Below are 21,040 nucleotides of genomic sequence, written 5' to 3'. Positions count from 1 at the left end.
AAGAGCAAGGGTGATAATATTGTACACTGATTAGCCTTGGCTTTTACCATAAGGGAAGAACAATTTCTGGGCTTCTGATTCTCCCCCATTTGTTAATATGTTTGTTTTATTTTTTTTTCTCATGCAATGATCACAGCATAATATCCATTCAAGAACTCTGACAGTATTTGGGTTTGATTTTGAAAGAATATTAAAATCATACCTTTCTTCTCTGAAATAGGGTTTGATCGCTATTTTAGAAGCCGAACTCTTGCCAATAATCGAAGAAATGTGTGGTTTGCAGAATTTTGGGAGGAGAATTTTGGATGCAAGTTAGGATCACATGGAAAGAGGAACAGTCATATAAAGAAATGCACAGGTACCCGCTGAAATGTTTTCCTTGGTACATTTGTTTTATCATTACCTAGGAAATGAAGTTTTCCTATATGGATAATGATCAGAGTATCTTCTATTTCTTTGTATCTCTTACTAGTTCTCATCAGGGTTGAGTATACAGTCATCATTCAACAAACTTGTATGTACTCACTGGTTCTTACAGTCAACATGTATTTCTTGACCATGTGAAATGTGCCCCAACACTGGGGTATTTGAGTTCTATTTAAAAACATTAAGGGGTACCTGTTGGGTTAGTCGGTTAGGCATCTGCCTTTGGCTCATGTCATGATCTCAGGGTCCTGCGATCAAGCCCCACATTGGGCTCCCTCTTCGACAGGGAGTCTGCTTCTTTGTCTCTCTCTACCCCTTCCCACTGCTTATATGCTCTCTCTCTCAAATAAATAAATAAAATCTTTTAATTTTTTTAAGATATTGAGTTTCTACTATGGGCAACACATTTTGATAAGCTTGGTGGAATATAGACAAATAAGCAAGAAATGATGCTGGTCTCTAGAAACTTAACGTGTAGTGAAGATGATGGATCATAATACATTGCTATAAGACAGTCACTTTTTTTTTCACTATATCCAACCATATATCCTATGATTGTTCTGCATATACTGAATAGCTCTTGCAGCTAGGACTTTTTGATGCTTTACCTTCTATATCTTGAGCTTAAAAATAATAGTGATATTAAATGTACATATTTTGAATGTAAGAATGAAAATTTTTTTATTTTCAGGTAACATGATTATGTACATTATTCCACTTATGGAATTTTAAAGATTAATTAGAATTAAGTAGTCAATTTGTCAAAACCATAGATACAAAATCAATAAAAAAATCTTATCCATACATATATGCATATGTGGAAACATATGTATATAGAAACACATATGTGGAAAATGAAATTTAAAGAATGCTGCTTATAGTGGGATCAAAAACCATAAAACATCAGGGATAATTTTAACAAAGATCCATAAATCTTCTACACTGAATACTATAAAACTTGAATGAGCATTTTACAATCATTTACCCTTCCCTCACCTACCCCTCACTCCCATATTTTGATTCCTCCTTTCCCTCTAATCACTTACTTTGGAAATAGTTGCTCAACAAAGGTAGTATATGATCAATGCTAGAGCAGAGGTCTAAAGAGAATAAGGACGGGGATGTGAAAAATAGGTGGTGCACTGTGGAGGGGTCTAACTTCAGGCTTCCTGTATGCCAGGCACCCTTCCAGGAACTGGAACAGAGATGAGGTCTGTGTTCATGGGACTTACACTCCAGTGTGCGGAGACAGAGACTAAATAGGGAAACATTTAAATGAACAGAATCTTCCAGATGCTGAGGTGTGCTTACAGGAAATATAAGGGAGTAAATGTGAGGCCAGGTGGTATTGGCAGGGAGGGTGGCAATTAGGCTGTGCAGTCACAGAATGCTTCTCCAAGGAGGTGACATTTGAGATGATACTTGAATGGCAAGATGTTGTCAGTCATGTAAAGACATGATGGCAAGCCATTCCAGAATCTAGGACAAGCCTCCTTTGTTCAAGCCATGGCGGGGGAGGGGGGAGGATATGTGTGTGTGGGGAGGGGGAGGGTAACACAATCAAGGTGGCTGGTGGCGTGAGGGAGGGAGGGTAGGATAATAAGTGAGTGGGAGAGTGATGGGCCATGAGGCTAAAGAGATAGGTTGGGGTCATGTAATGTAAGTTCTTCATGTTGTTTCTAGAAACTTCAGAGCTATGGGGATTTGGGCTTTATCCTACCTTAGGGTAGAATTACTGAAGACTTTTCATCTAGGGCATTGCTTAGATACCCTTTTCAAGCAGCTTCCTCTGGCAAAAGTATAAGAAGAACTGGAAATCAGGAGAGAGAAAGTAGAAAGGTCAGTCGAGACCCACCCAGTAGTCCTCCTGGTGATGGACAGTCACAGCCTAGACCAGGATGCGCAAGTCAGGGCAGAACACAGAGGAAAGAAGTCCTGGGAAGTTGTATTGACAGTACATGGTGGGTGACTAACGCTGGGGTGGGAGTAAGTTATAGAGGCTCTGAATGTGAAATCCCTATCAGCTAGGTATATGTGATGTAATTAGTGAGCAGAGAAGACAGAGGAATTGTCGATTTGTAGGGGATGAACTTGAATTTGGTTTTTTGAGATAGCCCCATGGAACTGCCCAGCAGGTGGCAGCATAAGGTCTGGGACCCCACAGAGAACTGAGCAGTAAAAATAGGCTCAGGAGTGGCAGATGGGGACCTGGAAGTTAAAGGCAAGGGCAGAGATGCAATTGCCAGAGGAATTGGAGCAGAGCTAAGGGATAATGACTGAAGATTCTAGGGGAGGAGCCAGGAAAGGCAAGTGAGCATGGTAGGAGAACAGTCTCAGTGTGCAGGAGAAAAGATGGGATACGGGCAGTTTCAGTGCTGCTGAGAGGTGTGGCTAAGGGATGAGAAGTGTGAGAGACTCAGATTGTGAGGGGCTGAGATAGAGCCAGAATAGAGGAAATGGGGGAAGGAATGCTTTTAAAAAAATGTTTGACAAAGAAAGAAAGTAGATATGGTGAAAATCTTGAGAAAGAAGTAGGGTTACAGAAGTTTTCTTTAGGAAAGGGCACATTTGAGCATGTTTTCAGATAAATATAGCATTCAGAAGGAATGACTAGAGAAAGAGAAATTAGCTGTGGGATAGGATCTTGATAGATGCTTTAGGGAGAGGCATTAAGAGGGAGATGTTACCTTAAATTATGTGATTCACTTGGGGATAAAAGATACAGAATTGTTCATTAGTACAGGGAGAAAAATCCTAATTAAAAGCTAGACTTAGACATAGATGTTATGGAACTTCAGAAAATATATGACTGTAAGTTCAGTTTGTAAAACTCAAAATTTCATGGAGATGATGAGTGTTTGATAAGGAAGATTTGAAAAAGAGCTTCTAAGAGGAGAGAAAAGGTCAGCCAGCAAGGCAAAGGCACAGAGTAGGACACGGCTTGGAGATGTGTGCAGGATAAGGAAGAGGTCCAGCTTATTGGGGAGAAGCGTGCAAGTTAAGGAATAATGGGAAATAAAGAGGACCTAGTTTTTAGAAGGATTTGAAAGGGGAGTTTATGGAGTAACTTCTGTGTTTTCATTCAGATATATTTTACACTGGGTTTAACTCTGATTGCTGAATGTTACTGTTTGATTGTGTACACACATTCACATTCTATTGTTATTTATACCATATTAAAGAAAGTCGACCAGTTAACAAAGTAACCAACTCTATTTCATATATATGTGTGTATATATAAAGAATTTATATATATATATATAAAGTTGGTAGGAAATTAGTTATTAATTAATCATAATTGTTTACTAGTTTTCAGAATAACCAGTTTCTCTAAATTCCTATTTCCAAAAAAAAAAAAAGAAAGTTGATGTCCTTTTAGCATTTGTAGATAGTGTATACTGATTCCTATTTCAGGCATGAAAAATTCTGACCAGGGTTGTGGTACAGTCCAGACTTGGTGGCATATCTGCTTTAGATTCCTTCAATTTATTTGGGTGTTGCTAAAATCGTAAAGATCTGTTAGTTAGAACTATTTCTAATGCAATAAAAATGGTATTTACTCCAAGTGCTAGGGCAAGCACTAATCCCTTAGGGAATGGGATTAGTAAACAGATTTTCAGACAAATTCCATTGTGAGTGATACTGAAATAACTTGTTTCTGGGTGGAAAAGAAATAAATGATGCAGTGCTCTAACTTAATTTGTTTTTAAAGATTTATTTATTTGTTTTAGAGAGAGAAAGAGCTTGTCAGCGGGGGTAGGGGTGAAGAGAGGGAGGAAGAGAGAGAGAGAAGCAGGCTCCCCACTGAGTGCAGAGTCTGCTGCAGGGGCCGGGTGCTCTGTCTCACAACCTGAGATCATAACCTGAGCCAAAATCAGGAGTCGGCCGCTCACCCTACTGAACCACCCAGGCACCCTATAACTTAATTTTTTAAAAACGGTAACACATGAATATTTCCAGATATTGAGAGAAGATATTTGTGCCCCACATTACTATCAGCAGTCAGTTTTCACCTCTGTTTTTGGGGAGGAAAGATGATCCTAAAATGTTAGTAGTCAAATATACTTAAGAAGGAAAACCTATAGATATTCTGGAATAGGGGTGTCCAGGGTTTGAAAATTATTTGTATTTCCAATTTATCCAGAATGAATAACAGATGTGCATGTTTCAAATTTCAGCCTTACAGGGTTCATGTTTAACCATCCACAGTGAGTCAAAAAGTTAGGGAACTGTATTAAAAGGGATATCTACAAGGGCCTTTTTGCTGCATTTAGGGTATCATTTGTGGGTTATATTTTGAGTAAAATTTTACATTAGACAATGATAATCTGTGAACTTAATTATTTGCTTCCGTTGGGGGCAATACTGGCAATGTATTTACATGGATAAGAAAGTGCTTCCCAGCAGGGTAGGGCTTCTGTCTTATCAATTTTTGGGAGATAGAATGTCTTCAAGCAGTGAGGAGCATCCTCTTCCGAAAAAGAACTTGGTGCAAACAGTTTTCTGAGATAATTTTTCCTCCTAGAATCTCAGGAAAGCTTTCAAAAAGATGTGATATTACTGTTAACTTTGATATGCTGGCCAAATTCCAAAGTGAAGCAATTCCTACCATCCACTTAGCTATTTATGTAGTTATTATTGCTTCTGAAAGCTGCTGAGTTCTGAAAGCTACTACTACTTAATCCTACTTAAAATTCCCTTTGTCTTTCTCAAGAAGCAAAAAGGATTCTTTTGTACTTGTTATCAGTGGTGATGGGTGTAATTTTATAGACATTTATCTGACCCCTCCCTCCCTTGTTCCACTCTCAGGCTTCATGCCTCTCCACTGTGCACAACCCAGACACCCACAGCCCCCCAAGAACTGTGGGTCTTCATCATCTCTGTCTTTGCATGTTTTTTACAGACCCATTTCCCTACTCAGGTCTCTGTCTGACCTCCTCTCCCACTGATCCCCTTTACCACCTCATTTTTTCTTTATCCCATCTTTTCTCTGATCAGTCCCTAATCAGCCATTGTTTTGTCCAGCAAGAATTTCATTGGCAGTGGAGAATTTTTCTTTTGAGGTCTTGCTTGGCTTTTTTATGACTGTCATTCTGATTTATCGTCTTCCACAGTGAGGCCTGATAGTATTGCAGGACTGGAATATGTGGGAAGTGGTCCTAGGTCTGTGCTCCCCAGAGACGGGCTCCCTCTTGGCTCACACTGTGTCCTGGCCTTCATTTTTTCATTCTCAATTTGAATAGCTTTTTGTGCTCTTATCAAAACAATATCCCAGACCAACTCCATAAATTCAGTTGGTCCCAGAGAGCATCTTAAAACCTCCCTTTGCCTAATTTATCTGTTTATTCATCATGATTCACTTGATCATTCATTTTGGATGACCTGCCTTGTGCCAGACACTGTGCTACAGATACAGAGACAAAGAATGGACCACTCTTATCCCTTTATTGCTCATATGCATATACACTGTTTTACTTATGGAATCTGAAGTGTTTTCCTTGTCTGTTGGGTTTTAATCCTTAGCTGGGAGCTTGGGAAACTGCTGCTTGGCCTGCATATGGCTGACAGTCTGATGCTAAATGGTGGTGAGCATATGCTACTTGAAATGGCCTATTGATTCTTATTTATGATGATAGAAATAGTGGTAATGGAAAAAGCAATGCACAGATATGTTTCTTCCCACAAACAAGCAATTCTGTCAGTGAACCAAATAGCAAGTTCAATAATTAGCTCCCCGAAAGGCCTGTCAATTTATTATGTAGGACCAGAGTAACTAACTAGATGACTTCTCAGATGTAACTACCTCTTCACAGTCCTCTTTTTGCTTTGGAAGGCTATAGAAGGTGGAAGCTTTCACCCATGCACCCAGGGCACGTGGAGACCATATGAGTCAACTGGGTGATTAACAAGAGAGATGGATTTAGACAATTTGATTTGGTGACTCCAAATGAAAGGAAACTAAGGTAACTTTCCCTGTGTTAAAATATGTTCTGCCATCCTTATAATGCTCCTTGCCCCTTGTCTAGAGTAAAACTCTTTGGGGCTCAATGCCTTGCGGCTGTTGTTAGTGAGTACAATAGCAGAAATCCCAGAATGACCTATTTATGCCACTTCTGAGATTTCCATATTGAATTTCAATAGATAGCAAAACAGGCATTGATTTCAGCCATACTAGATTTCAGAATTTTAGAGATTGGTTGTAAAATCAAGATCATTCTCTCATTTTCTAGATGAAGAAACAGGAACCCAGAAATATTAAGTGAATTGTTGTCACACAGTCTCAGGGCTGCAACTACAATCTTGGTCTGTTTTATTTAAATTTATCCTTGACTTCTATATCCTCAATTTATTTTATTATTTACTTATTTCAGAGTATTACCACATAGTTGGAAAATACTTTTTTCCTTTATAATACTTTATGTATGACAGCAATGCATTATAGAATTTTAAAATCAGCTAAAAGTGAAATAGAAGTAGCATATTGGGTGTTACATAATCCTATAGAAAATGGTATTTTACTATTCTTCATATTGATTTTCAATGATATATGTAGTATTTGCGAATAGGTCTTGAAAAGAACATATACTTTTTATCCATTTCCCTGGTCCCCTGCCCTTTAGAAAAATAGACCTAGGACTATAGTTTAAAAAAATAAAAAATAAAAATAAAAAAATAAAAAAAAATAGGAGAGATTATCAACTGTAAGTTCTCATAGCTCTAAGTCCAGTGGCACTGAATTATAGCAGTTCACTTTGCTAAATTGCTCATTTATTCATTTCCTTATATTAAAAAAACTCACTAATTTTAAAGCAGTTCAGGAGGCACTATAATGTATAATAGCACTTCTAGAATTTTTTTGTGCACCTAAATTAACTGAGCATCTGGTTAAAATTCATAGTCTGGGGTGAGGCATTCTACATTTCTAATGGGTCCCAGGTGATGTGTATGCCAATGGGCTCTGGGCCACACTTTGAGTAACAGGGGATATTACAGTTAGTTTATAGAGATAGCAACAGCACCTGATGTTCAATTAGCAGAATAAATATTCAGCTATGCTAAAGATTACTGATAAACCCAAGATGTTCTACAGAAGATCATTTAAATGAGACTTTAAATTGTCAAATGCAAAACTCTATAATCAAAAGTCTATGTTGTATATACAATCTTCAATAAGTATTTAGATCAGTAAAGTATAAAGATATAGTAGTGTGTGTGCATGTATGTCTGTCCTCATTAGGAAATTTGAAAGTGGGAAGCTTTATTGCTAAATTTAAAGAAATATACACAGATGCACCTGTATCTTCAAAATCTGCAAAGTAGATTGCAAAGTTTGCCATGTCAGGAACCAAAAATACTCTGAAAACTTAAAAATTACACTGTCAGTCATAAATGCACATAGAGTAAAAGAGCTGGAAAGGCTCATAGAGATCATTTTGTTTTATTCTTTCATTTTACAGAAAAGGAAATTGAGACCCATCTGGTTTAAGTGAGTTGTCCAAAGCCCTACAGCTATCCAAGGTGATGGTAGGACTGAAATCTATTTGTACTTGGTTCTTTCCTCAATCCTTTCCTGCCCAGAGGCCTTTCCCAGCAAGCGTCTGAGTTATACAGATACATTACACTATTTTTTCCCCAGTGTAGTATCCTAAATACTTCCCCAATGGCCACCAAAGTTCCAGTATCCTCTCTTTGGCCCTTCTTGACTACTAAGGAGGTCAGGTTGACGCTCTTGGTCTGGGAAGCACTAATACTGTTAGAATTAATAGAAGTGTGGAGTACCTTCTAATTAGAGTGAACTTCAAGGGTATGTAAACTCTCACGTTTTTCAGGAATAACTTAAAACAGAGAAACACCCATTCTACAGAATGAAAATGAATTTAGAAGCCTAGGAAACCCTTTCTGCAAGCATTCAATGGACTCTGACATTAGCTTGATTGGTTGGGACTCACAAAAATCAGGATGAACATGATCTCTGGAATATTACCCTGAAGGACTAAGAAATGGAAAAAGAAATACAGACAATCAGGTGACAGTTAAGTACTTCTGAGAACCAATTATTTGAAACATTACAATAATACTTGGGTCATTGAAAATGAGGGAGGAGTGAAAAGCACAGAAAACATTAGAAAAAGCTGTCTTTTTCTCAATGATTTCTCAATTGAGGGTACCAGTTCATTAAAACAAAACAAAACAAAACAAGAAAATGAAGAAAGAATATACAGGTGGCTAAACATTAGGAGAATTTGGTATCTCTCCCCCTACTTAAAAAAAAAAAGAATACAACACAGTCACATACAAGGGGTTAATTATTTGTATTACAAAACAAATATTTTATAAGAAGCTTTATTTTGGGATTCCTTTAAACCCATGGGATTTGAGGGACTCCTGTGGCTACTATGAATTGTTGAATTTACCGTAAACTTTTAGGAACACATCCAAACAAGAAGAACTGTGTATTTGAATAATGAATTGAATACATTAAGACAAAAAGGCATAAAATGAGGTGTGACCAGAGTTTACTAAGGCTTATTGAGTAAAGTTCCTGGAGAGTCTTATTTTTGGTTATATGTGGCATTTGTTAAAACTGTGTCATGCTAAACCTCTCCCTCCCTCTCCTCAAGGAGCTTATGTTTTATAAAAAAGACCATAGGGATGCCTGGGTGGCTCAACGGTTGGGTGTCTGCCTTCAGCTCAGGGCATGATCCTGGAGTCCTGGGATCAAGTCCTGCACTGGGCTCCCTGCATGGAGCCCGCTTCTCCCTCTGCCTTTGTCTCTACCTCTCTCTGTCTCATGAATAAATAAATAAAATCTTAAAAAAAAAGATCATAAAAATATTAAGTGATTAGTTTGTAACTTCTTAGTAGGCAGGGCCAGTATCCTAAGGACTTAGAATATGCTTAACATTAAATATTTGTTAAATTAGTTAATTGGTCAAAACTGATGGTCAAATACTCCTCTTGCTCTCCATTCTAATCTTTCAGACATGATGCATGGGGCCTAGTTTGGCATACATTTAGCTGACAAATATTTTAATTGTTGGAATTAATTTTTACATATTTTTGATGAAACAAAAAGCTCCATACAAATGGCTATATTAAAAGGGTCTTTACCATAATTTAAGAATAAAATGAACTCTTCTGGTAGTTTATCTGTCTTTAAATTCCAGACTGCATTGCTAATATAGAGATGAGAATATGGTTCAAGAAACACGTACAGGCTTATATCCATCATTCAAATTCTAATTAGAAAATTTGGTTTCCTGATTATAAATGTCATACTCTATAGTGTGTTTACAAAAACTACATTTATATTATCGGCAGGGGGGGTGCAGGGGGAAGTATCGTATATACATATTACTACCACTATGGTAACAGAATAATGAAAAGATAATTAGGAAAACATGATGGAAAATATCAGCTGAGAATATGTTTATTTATTCAATTTAATCATGTTTATTAGTTTATTAGTATATCGTTGATTTTTTTCCCCACAAGAACACAGGCTCTGTGAAGGCAAGGATTTTGTTTTTTCTCTGTTGCCTCCTGGTGCATAGGATGGCATCTGGCACAAATAGGGCTTTCTTAAGGTATTTGTTAAATGAGTTCAATTCAGCTTATTTATTGTCTGCTTTTTGTCAGACACTGTATAATAGATGTCAAGGCCATGTTGGTGAATAACACAGATATGGTGTTTGCCCTCACAGGGCTTACAGTATAACTGAGAAGATAAATGAGTCATGTCTCTGCAATGACTTGTGTTGTGGTTCGTGAGTGGGAGTGTATATCAGGGAGACCTAATGTAGTATAGAGGAGAAGAATGGTGTCATTTGTGTTGAGACTAGAATATGAGTGGCGTTCAGACAAGATGAAGAGGTGATCAGAAGGATTGTTATTTCAAATAGAGGGAAGCACAAAGGCCAGCAGACAAGAGAAAGAATAGTGGCTTGAGAAACTGACAAGTTCAGTATGGCTGTGGTAGAGCATAGGGTGGGAAAATAGTAAGAGAGAAGGATAGGCAAGGGACTGATCAAGTAAGATTTTACAGGGCTCATGAGGGAGTCAAAGTTTGTTTTGAAAGGCAATGAATAGCCACTAAAAGGTTTTAAGCAGATCAGTGACATAATTGGATTTCCATTTTAGAAAGATTATTCTGGTTGTAAGCATAATGCTGGTGAGGCATAGTACTGAGGAAGGGAGACCAGTTAGATATTCTAATAATTCCTCCAGAGACGAGATAGATGGGCCAGGTTATGATGGCCACACTGCCCTGGGGATGGGGAGAAATGGACAACATAAGAGATATCTAAGTAGTTGATTATGTGAATCTGAAGCTGAGAAAAAAGGCCTTGCTGTAAGTGAGAAAGTTAGGACTCAGTAGCCTATAAATAAGACTAGGTGAAAGAGACTCAGAAAGTACGTGGAAAGCAAATTGGAGAAGGCCTTTGTCAGAGGTCAAAGGACTCAGCTTTCAGGAAATATATTGAAGCAAATGACTCTGAAATTCTGGTTTTTCTGGGAATTGTCCTCAGGATCTATGGGTGGACTGCCTAAGGAAATATTTCTGATCTAAAACCCTAATTCCTTCCCCAGTGTCTCTGCAGCTATAATTGATTGGTTTAAGGCAGCTGCTTGACACAAGTTGGACCATCAGAGTCCCTCCAAGCGTTATTTAAAACTGGAACTGAAGGAAGAAGATCAGTCCCTCTTGGGGGGTGAGAGGAGGCAGTGCTGTGAAATATGAAGCTGGGGAGATTGTCACGTTCCTCACCATGAGGAGAAAGTTGTTCTGATATTGACATGTAGACAGAACAGAGATGGCAAATGGAAAGAGTTCTAGAATCAATACTTTAACTGTGTCCTTCCAGCAGGTATGTTAGCTAGTTCAAGGTACTTCCAATTAAGTTTCTCCATCCTTAGCATAGCATGCAGACTAGGATATGGTAATAATACTGGGCAAGATTAGAGGAGATAGTATGCTTATATAAAACTCATTGTCTGCTACATAGGGAGTACAGCAGGTACTGTTGCTTACTTTTCCAAGAGCAATTTCCCTTGTAATCCAGCACCATCCAGTAGATCTTTCTGTGATGAAAACAATTTTCTCTGTTTGTGTTGTCCAATGGGGTAGCCACTAGCCACATGTGACTATTGGTCACTTGAAATGTGGCTAGTGCAACTAAAAAATTGAATTTTATATTTTATTTAATTGTATTTGGTTTACATTTAAATGTAAATAGCCACCTACATCAGATAGTAGGAGTGTAGGCTGACAGACCTATAGAGCAACCATTTTGTTTTAACGTATAATCCATGTAGCCCAGTTAATTTTGATTGGTCTGGTGCAGTTACGATGGTCCTATCCTGCTTGTCAGAGTTTGGTTGAAAGAGTAACTTGTGATACAGTTCTGATCAAGGAGATAGATGGAAAAGTTTTCTAGGACCTTTAAGTTAGTGTGAGGAGGGAAGTCTTTTTGTTCTGGTTTTTGTTATGTCTGCAGTTGGTGCCTGGGACTGCAGCAAGAGAATGATGTTGATGGTAGCACAATAGAAAAATAGAAAGAATCTCAGTCATTGCTGACATCTGTGAACTTCTGAATTAACTAGCTCTGGGATGCCCTTCCATTTTTATGATATGAGATAATAATAAATCCTCTCCATTTTAAAGCCATTCTGCATTGCATTTCCTATTATTTGCCACTGAAAGCATCCTGACAAATGTAATGTATTATCAATAAATGAAATGATTTATTTAACATGACATGAACGTGCCTCATTTTAAGAATACATAAAAAAATTAAAATTCTAAAATCAGGAGGTTAATATTTGTAATACAAACAAATTATTTATATTAAATGGATTCATCACAGGTTTCTTAAATACTGACTTCCCAGTGACTATAAAATGTGATTTGATTTATTAAAATTAAAATGATATACAGCTTTTCAGCATTATTTCACTAGCATATTACTATGAGAATGCTCCTTAATTTATCAAAATAATTCACCTCTCAGTTCCTTTAAGCAATATGCCCTCTCATCTACAAAAGTATTATTTTACAGATGGTGGTGGTATGCTACTTACCACCCAGACAGAAAGTAATTTATCTAAGCATTTTTCTTTGCAGTGTAAGTGAAAACCTGTTCAAAGTGCTAGCAAGTTTATCAACTAAATCATAAGACCTAAGAAGAAGTAGATGTTTCTATTATGTTTTCTGTGTGTAGTAGAATTCTCAGCTTCATTGGTAGATACTCAAATGTTACACCTTAGCTGTGTGATCTTGGACCTGTAATTTAACCTCTAGAAATTATTGCTAACATGCTAGTTTTTCCTGTCTCTAGATGGGAGTTTTCCTGTCTCCAGTCGTGGTTCTAATCAGTGGACCTATCTTTTACAAAGTCCATTCCTATTGCTCTAGTTCTTTCTTGTTACCAAAATGCTCTTTAGCTAAAATATGGAGTTTACATGTAGAACTTGTATTGTTTTTAGAAAATTCGTTTATTTACGAAGCTCTCCACTACATCCTAATGGTGAGATGACTTGAGCATTTGGTAGGAAGGGAGGTAGTAGTCTAACCAACAATGATATCATTTCATCTTTGTATTACTTTCCATTAAACCATTGACCCATATAGAACCTTTTAGCTATGGGTTCATTTGCTTACATCACCGTGAATAATAGTTAGAAATGTAGATTTTCATTTGGGAAAATGATTAATATCTTTTATTGAGGACATTAAAATGCAGGTTTGAATTTCCCTTTTGTTCATGGCTCATGAAACACCAAAGCTTTCCCTAGCCTTGCTGTGGGAAGTGAGAATATGCTCTACATCTGTCTCTTACCCAGATCTTTTTCAGAAAGAATATAGACAACGTTAGCTAAGCAGTTAGATGGGAGCAATATTCAGTTCTTTGCCAAGAGACATCCAGGATTCCAAATGTGCTGATTCAGCAGACCACAGTCAGATTATCTCAAACTGAAGAAAAGTTTAGGAATCCATCAGAATACATGATAATTTAAATAAAATTCAAATCCCACTAGCCAACAGAAAATCAAGGAACATTAGAGAGGGAAGGAAACTTAGAGGTCATTTTATCCAACGTTTTGCTGAGCTTCACCTCTCAGACTGATGCAAAATGAGGACAGAGAGTGCACAGAAACACTTCAGTTTTACTGATTCAGTAGAACTCGTGAAGGCTTTTATTGGTGCAAAATGAGGCTTTCTCATTGACTCTAAATAGGCTTATTAGCAGCACACAGGATTTCCATCGTGATCTTCTCTTTGTCCCTAGTCAGAGTGAGAGTGGAGGTCTGAAGCAGGCTGATAGCTGTGAAAGTGAAAGGTACCAACAGACCAGAGTGCAGAGAAGGGCTGGTTGCCAGCTTTGGGTTCGGCACCCTGAGGAGTGTCATTTGTCTGAGCTACTTTATGAAACAAAAGCCTTCTTTTGTGTATTTGTACCTAATGAAAGGGTTGGTGGTGTAGCTGATTCACAGGAGCAGAAAAACAAATAATTCATATTAGTTTAGGATGCCCACCTACCCCCTCTTTTTCAGGAGCATTAGTTTACATTTCAATACATGGCCAGCATTCTGGGAATTCTGGCTGGATATTTCCCAGAGGATTTTTATTAATTGGTATGAAGGTTTAATTCACTGCAGTCCAGAAAATGGTTTAGTTTTTTCCCCCTGCCTACTGAGAGAAAATGTCCCCGTTACTGACTTTTCGTGGGGTCAGTCTACATCATCACTGAGACTGACACAAAAACCAACTGCAGACTGCTGTGCTGGCTGCATGACTCACATTCTTCCCCCAAAGGCCTCGGGTTTGATTAAATGTTTAAATGACCTTTTAGGACAGATGATTATGGGGATGGGCAAACAATTTGTTCTCCAGCTCTTAATAATTTTGGTGTGTATTTGGGGTTAGTATAGACTGAGTTGGGAAGAGTGTGAATAAGAGACTCAGGTTATCATTAGGGATGAGGATTATGAAGATGATAATACTTTTGATATAAATAATTAGTGACTATGATTTGCCAAAAGAGGGGCAAATAAACACAATTTCTCATGACCAGCCCCTCCTCTCCCTCTCAAAGACAGACACACATAGGGTATTCTGTTACTGATGACTTTCTAACCACACAAGAGCTCAGTGTTCCTCAAAGACCACAGCCCTGTGGCCAGGGAACTTTGTCCCTTGATGATTCTCTGGGTAGCTTAGTACTATCTTTCACATGGCAAATGTAATTCAAGAGTAGGTTTATTTTAAGGAAATATTTAGGCAAACACTGTAAGCATTCAGAAACTACAAATAATCTCATTATTCAGTCTGTCCTTTTGGAATATTACAAATTGGCTACAGGTTTTACTTCCTCAGTCTTAGGAATCTATCTCCAGTTGACTTTTTTTCTTGAAAAAGTAGTTTCTCTTGGTTTGATTTTCAGGTATATCTCATCCTCATTTAGGGTCCACATTGAAAGCTTCTTTTTCAAGAAACCCAGAAGGGGCATACTTAATCCGATCACCAGGCTCTTAGCATATAAATCTCTTGAATGAGTCCACCTTGATGAGACTCATTTCCAGAATAATGCTTTTCTATCCTTCCAAAATATAGCCTACCTTTCTTTTGGCCCTAGGACACTCATTCATTGCCACTCAGAATAAACACGAGGCAAACATCAAAGTTTAACTTCACATTTTATATATTTTATTACCTAGGAAGTTGGCTACATATGAACTATAGTAATTTAGGAATGGGGGTATTACTCAAGAAAGTCTCCATACATATATATTTTGGATAACAAAATTTTGACTCTGTAAGATAAATTAACTATGAAGTTTTTAAGAAAAATATGTATTCAGTGACTTCATTTATGTTACCATGCCTTTAATCTATAGGCATTGATGAATTCGTGTGGCCTGCTCAGAAATTAATGAAATCTGTTTATACTACGGATAAAAAAAGGAGAACAGAGAGTTTAGAGAAGTTAGTCTTAGATGATTTTATAAACAAATATGCTTTAATCTTTAATTTTTGAATACATTCACTAATTCAAGAATGGTTTTAAACCTTCAGGGAGCAAGAGTGGCATAGGAATGGATGGGCATTTCTAGCTATCCTCTACCTTCAAATGTAACTTTTCTGAAATAAAATGAGGAAACCCAATTTATGTAATAACAAAGGTTCTTATCTGAATCCAAGGGCAAGTTTGTTTTTTTCCTTAGGAAATGTAAGCTTCTGATGGGCAGGAAACTGTATTTTCTTATCCTTTGTGGCACACAATATCATTTCTCTTCAAGTGCCTTATAAATAGTATGGGGTGGTAAAATGTAAATGGTAAAATTTTCATCCTATTCTTTATAATCACAATTAACCCAGGTAACCCTGTGCAGATACAATGATGTTTTACTTTATTTAAGTTGGCTAACAAGGTCTCTATCATCAAACCACAGCAAATGTTGTAACAGAGACTTCATGATAGGGACATTCTGCATATTAATATAAACTGCAAAATTAAATCTGAGCTTCCTCACATTATTGACAAGAATTGCATATACCCTTGTCATACCCATAACCCATCTTGAGATCAACAAGTTAAGTACTTAAACCAACAGATGAAGAAAACAGAGCAGCAAAATTCCAGACACATTTATACCCCTTATACCTAATTTCTCTATTAAGGCTGAATTCATTCTCTGTTCCCTATCCTTAAATATCCCATGATTTCCTGCTATACCCCAGAATCCCCTGGGCTCTTTTTCCTGCTCTCTATTTCCCAGATCATTCAAAGACATTTAGATGCTAATTAAGACAGAGGTGGGTACTCTTCTGGCTATTCTAAGGGTACAGAGGACAGGAAAGAGCAGGGTGGGATGGGAGGGTAATCTTGGATTGATTTTGTACTCCATCCATGTTGATGGTTGCCTCTTGTTCAGAACTTCCATTTTAAGAAGTTAGGACTTTGTGGTTGGATGTGTGTGTGCTCCTCAACTCTAGAAAATTCTGAGTTTATCTAATTCTTCACTAGGCTTTTAAACTACATAGTATGTCACTGTAGGAATATGCCAGGAAGGGGCAATGAGTCTGATTGGTGTCCCTGCAAACCCAATCATGGTCCATAACCATCACTAATGGATAAGGAAGGTGTTGGATAATGTGAGGTTTGTCCTAAAGTGTTGGTTCATCTCTGAGCTCATCATCAGGAAGGCTCATCATCCTGAGCTCTCACTCAGGAAGGCCAGTTGAAAAGCAAGAGTCAGCTTTGGATATAGAGGTGAGAGTTAGTGGCTGCCCATAGGACAGGACTTTGAGGTATCAGAAAGGCATTCTGTTCTTGGAAATACTTTTCTCACCTATTTGTTGATGAGTGAGACTCCAGGTACAGTATACAAAGCCTGCAACTTGTCTTACCTGTCTGACTATGTCAGAACTCCTTGCTATATGCCTATAGAGACCTATACTCACTTTTACATAATTACTTACTTATAACTTTATTTATGGGATTGTTTGATTGATTTCCTGTTAAATGATAAAATCTATGAGGATAAGGAGCATGTCCTTGTTGCTTATCTTCATGTCTACTATGCCTGCCACTTAGAAGACACCAGATAAATTTGTTGAATTTATCACCCTAAAAATACTTCTATGGTAGGTAATGCATTTATTAGGTTTACACTATAATGAAAGACAGTTCTCCGCAATGGAACATGATCTCCTTTTTTTTCTCCTAAGTAATTTTAGTTGCTACATGAACTTTAAAGTTGCGAGATTGGGCTATGACTCAATATGTGCATAAACCCCCTAGCAAATAACGTGCTTCATTTTCCTTTACTTAAGGTGAGAGAATAGGATGAAGAAAGACAAAGAAAAGAAGTGAAAGGTTTATTTAGCTGGTATCTAGTTGTTTAAAAAGTATTTAGGTTGCTTACATGTTATTTATTTATGAAATTCTTATGTAAATACTTCTATCTTTGACCAAGGTTTATGTAATTAATCCAGCTGTTCATTTTTTTCTTTAATTTTCTTTATTTAATCTACTGGTGGGTGACATTCAGTGTTTGGTTGTGCAAAGTGTTCCCAGGTCTCCATCTTATAAGGAAATATTCCTATATGACTAAGTCAAATTTTTAAAAAGATTTTATTTATTTATTTGAGAGAGAGTAAGAGAGAGCATGAGCAGGGGGAGGGACAGAGGGAGAGGGAGAAACAGGGTCCCTGCTGAGCAGGAAGCCCAATAAGGGCTCCGTCCCAGGACCCTGAAATCATGACATGTGTGGAAGGCAGATGCTCAAGCAACTGAGCCACCCAGGTGCCTTGACTTAGTCAATTTGAATACAGTTTTTTTGTGTGTATTTTGTTCTTAATATATAGTGCTAGTAAATGATTTCTATTTTATTGTTAACTAGTGCTCATGAGGATAATGATATTTAAATTCTAGGGAGCTAAAAGTAAAAACCACAGCTTATTTTTTTTACTGTGTAGGATCTTTTGGCATATGTTTGAGTACTATTTTTCACCCTTGATCCTTTCTTACTAAACTGTATTGTCTCTACTATGATTTTTATGTTTTCATTAGATACATGTATTTTTGTACAGGTTTTTTTTTTTTTTTTTTTAGAAAATATGGTTGAAAATGTCTGTTATTTTTCTATCTCTACTCATTATCTATCTATCTACCATCTATCTCTAAACCAACTCTTTGGGTACATAGCCAACAAATAGATGTGGAATACATCAACAATATAACTTCAGGCATGAGCTATTTTTGGTTAAAGGATTTCTTTTGTCTCTGTGACTTGGCCTCTTGAATTTGGCGTGATTCTGGCTGAGTCCTTCTTTTATCTGGTGTTAGAGAGTTTTTGTGTACTCATTTGGCTGCTGCAGATCCACCTGAAATGCAGTCTCATCAGAATATAGGTCTGCAATTATCCTTCTTGGTATATAAAACAACTTTTTTGTAGAGATGGAAGAAATATTAAAGATTATTTACCCAGTATCCTTTTTTTTTTTTTTTTTTTTACAGATTAGAAAACTGTAATGGATTGAAATAAGTATCTTGTCTAAGGGCCAGAGAAAGGAACTAGCACCAGAAATCCCATCTATCTCCTTATCTTACAGTGAATTTCTGTTAATGTGATCTACTAGTTTGAATGATTTAGGCACACCATTCTATTTGTCTTTCTGGCATCAAAACTAAAGAAGGCCCAGTTTGTTTTATTTTCTTCTACCCATTGCACAGTTGAAGTAACGCTCAATAGTCTATTGTAAATTCAGAACGTTGATCTAGTTTAGAATAATCAAGTCTAAGAAGATGAAGGGGACTGTGAATCATCTATCTAACCCAAACACCTAAATTAGCTATGTAATTATTTGTCTGTGAAGCTTCTTGAGTTTTGTTGTGGTGTTTTGGATTCAGGCCAATCAGAAATGACCCTTGAATCCTGATTGATTCTATCTAGTCAGTCCCTCCTTGACCAAGGAGAACATTTGGGCATGAACTGTAGTTTTTTGTTTGTTTGTTTGTTTTGTTTTGTTTTGTTTTGTTTTGTGTGTGTGTGTGTTTTATCCTGTGACTGATTCCCATTAGAAATAGTTACCTGAGGCCAGCCTTCAGGTCTGTTTTGATCTAATTATCCTACGGATATAGGCTTTAGTGTTCTCCCTGACCTTTGAAGGCTGCCCCAGGGCACAGGGAAGCTACAAATACCACTGAGGTTAGTGTCTCAGTAATGAGGATTCTATTTTATATTCTTAGGGATAGATGTTTTTTCTCTGTGGGATGCCAGAGTAGGAAATTTTATGGTCCCAAATGTAGCCACAACATTCAAACATCAGGAAAGGCTCCTATTACAGAAATTCTCCTGAAAATTGAACTCAGGAGGATCAAACTGTTCTCAGTACAGACACTTGACCTTCGAAGAATAAAGCCTTTTTCTTTCTTTTTTCTGCTTCTTTCTTTCTTTCTCTCTTTCCTTCCTTCCTTTCTCAATTTCCTTCTTTCTTTCTCCTTTCCTCTCTCTTCTGCTCTCTCTTTACTTCTCTTATTTATTGTTTGTTGGTTTGTTTATACTTCTCATAGCAGAAATCAGTGTAGAATCTCATTCCTTTCCAGTGAACATACCTACAATCTTTATAAATGTTCTTCTCTCACCTTGACTCCTCTCTAGCAGAGTCAAATTGACCAGATTTTTATAGGGTATCCCTAGTACTGTTGTTTCTTATTATTTAAAATTTTCAAATGTTAACAATTTGTAATGAGAAGAAACTCAAAAATCAGAATGCCCTCTTTCTAACATGCTTAGTGATATAGAAATGACAGCCAGAATGCTTTTCCACATTGTCTTTTGCCTTTTTTTTAATCAAGGAGGTTGAATTTAGAAACATAAAGCAAAATAAGCAAAAACCTGGAGCTATAAATTTCTGGGTTAATCCAAATACATAAAGCATTAAAAATGTCAGATACAAAGCTAGATGCAAACTGACAGGGAAGAAAAAAAAACTCTGTTTGTGTATATAAAGCCCCAAACCAAAAGCAAAATTAAAATTTGTGCTGACCCTTCTCCCTTGGGGCTGCAGATGTCACTGCTGTCCAGGGCACCGTCTGTTACTGAGTGGAGGAAGAGAAATGGCATCCAAATCACTAGTGTAAAATAAAATAGTCTTCCTGCCAAGTTTCTAAGATGTTGTGCCATATTTTTTAAGGCAAGGGGATGCAGGGTGGAGATAAGCTACAAAGGTGACCACAAACATGCATTGATTCTTATCTTTGATAGTCCATTCTTTTATTATAAGAGGTTTGATGAGTCAGTTTTATTATACTAATTTTCATTTAGTCAGTAACAGTAGTAGTTACCACTTAGTTATTGCTTATTTTGTGAGGTATTTTATACACATTCTTATTTTTATATATTTTTTAAAGATTTTATTTATTTATTTATTTTGAGAGAGAGAGAGAGCACAAACAAGGGGAGTGGCAGGCAAAGGAAGAGGGAGAAGCAGACTTCCCACAGAGCATGGAGCCCAATGTGGGACTTGATCCCAGGACCCCAGGATCTTGACCTGAGCTGGAAGCAGATTCTTAACTTCCTGAGCGGCCCTACATTTTTATTTTAGTATTCAGAATAATTCTATAAATAGAACATTATTATTATATTAAAGATAAGGAAGCTGAACCTCTAAATAAATGAAATTGCTCAAAGCAACACATAGCTGCAATTTCAGTGAGGTTTTTTGCTGTTGTCTCACTCTGAATGCCAGTGATCTCAGCAATTACTGCCCTCCAAAAGGCTACAGTTTAGCTGGGGACCATACAAGTTCTCCACTTGCCATGCTCCCACTCATTCTCCACCTTTCTGTGTCCTCCCTGATCCCTGGGAAGCTGACCTTTGAACACTGCATGACCAAGACTCTCTTCCCTTCTCTTCTCTTCTCTTCTCTTCTCTTCTCTTCTCTTCTCTTCTCTTCTCTTCTCTTCTCTTCTCTTCTCTTCTCTTCATCGTGTACTTGGCCAATGGAAGGTACTAGAAAGATATTGGAGGGTGAGAGGTGAAAGAGGTGGCATATTTCCTCTTTACATCCTGCTTTTGACCCTGTGCCCTGGCTCTGTGGTGGTGT

At 37.3% G+C, this 21,040-nt stretch overlaps 1 protein-coding gene across 7 annotated transcripts in view; it reads left to right on the top strand.

Moving 5' to 3' along the window:
• The window catches only part of GRM8 (glutamate metabotropic receptor 8), a 736,117-nt gene that overhangs the window by 334,150 nt on the left and 380,927 nt on the right, over nucleotides 1-21,040 (top strand). For all 7 annotated transcript variants that reach the window (XM_077857194.1, XM_077857198.1, XM_077857196.1 and 4 more), the window contains exon 6: nucleotides 221-358. In XM_077857194.1, coding sequence (XP_077713320.1) covers nucleotides 221-358 — 138 coding nt within the window. The remainder of the gene's footprint in view (nucleotides 1-220; nucleotides 359-21,040) is intronic.

This window comes from Canis aureus, chromosome 18 (assembly GCF_053574225.1).
Source record: "Canis aureus isolate CA01 chromosome 18, VMU_Caureus_v.1.0, whole genome shotgun sequence".
NCBI lineage: Eukaryota > Metazoa > Chordata > Mammalia > Carnivora > Canidae > Canis > Canis aureus.
The sequence above is the reverse complement of the archived record's forward strand: the minus strand, read 5'-3'. Positions and strand labels throughout refer to the sequence as shown.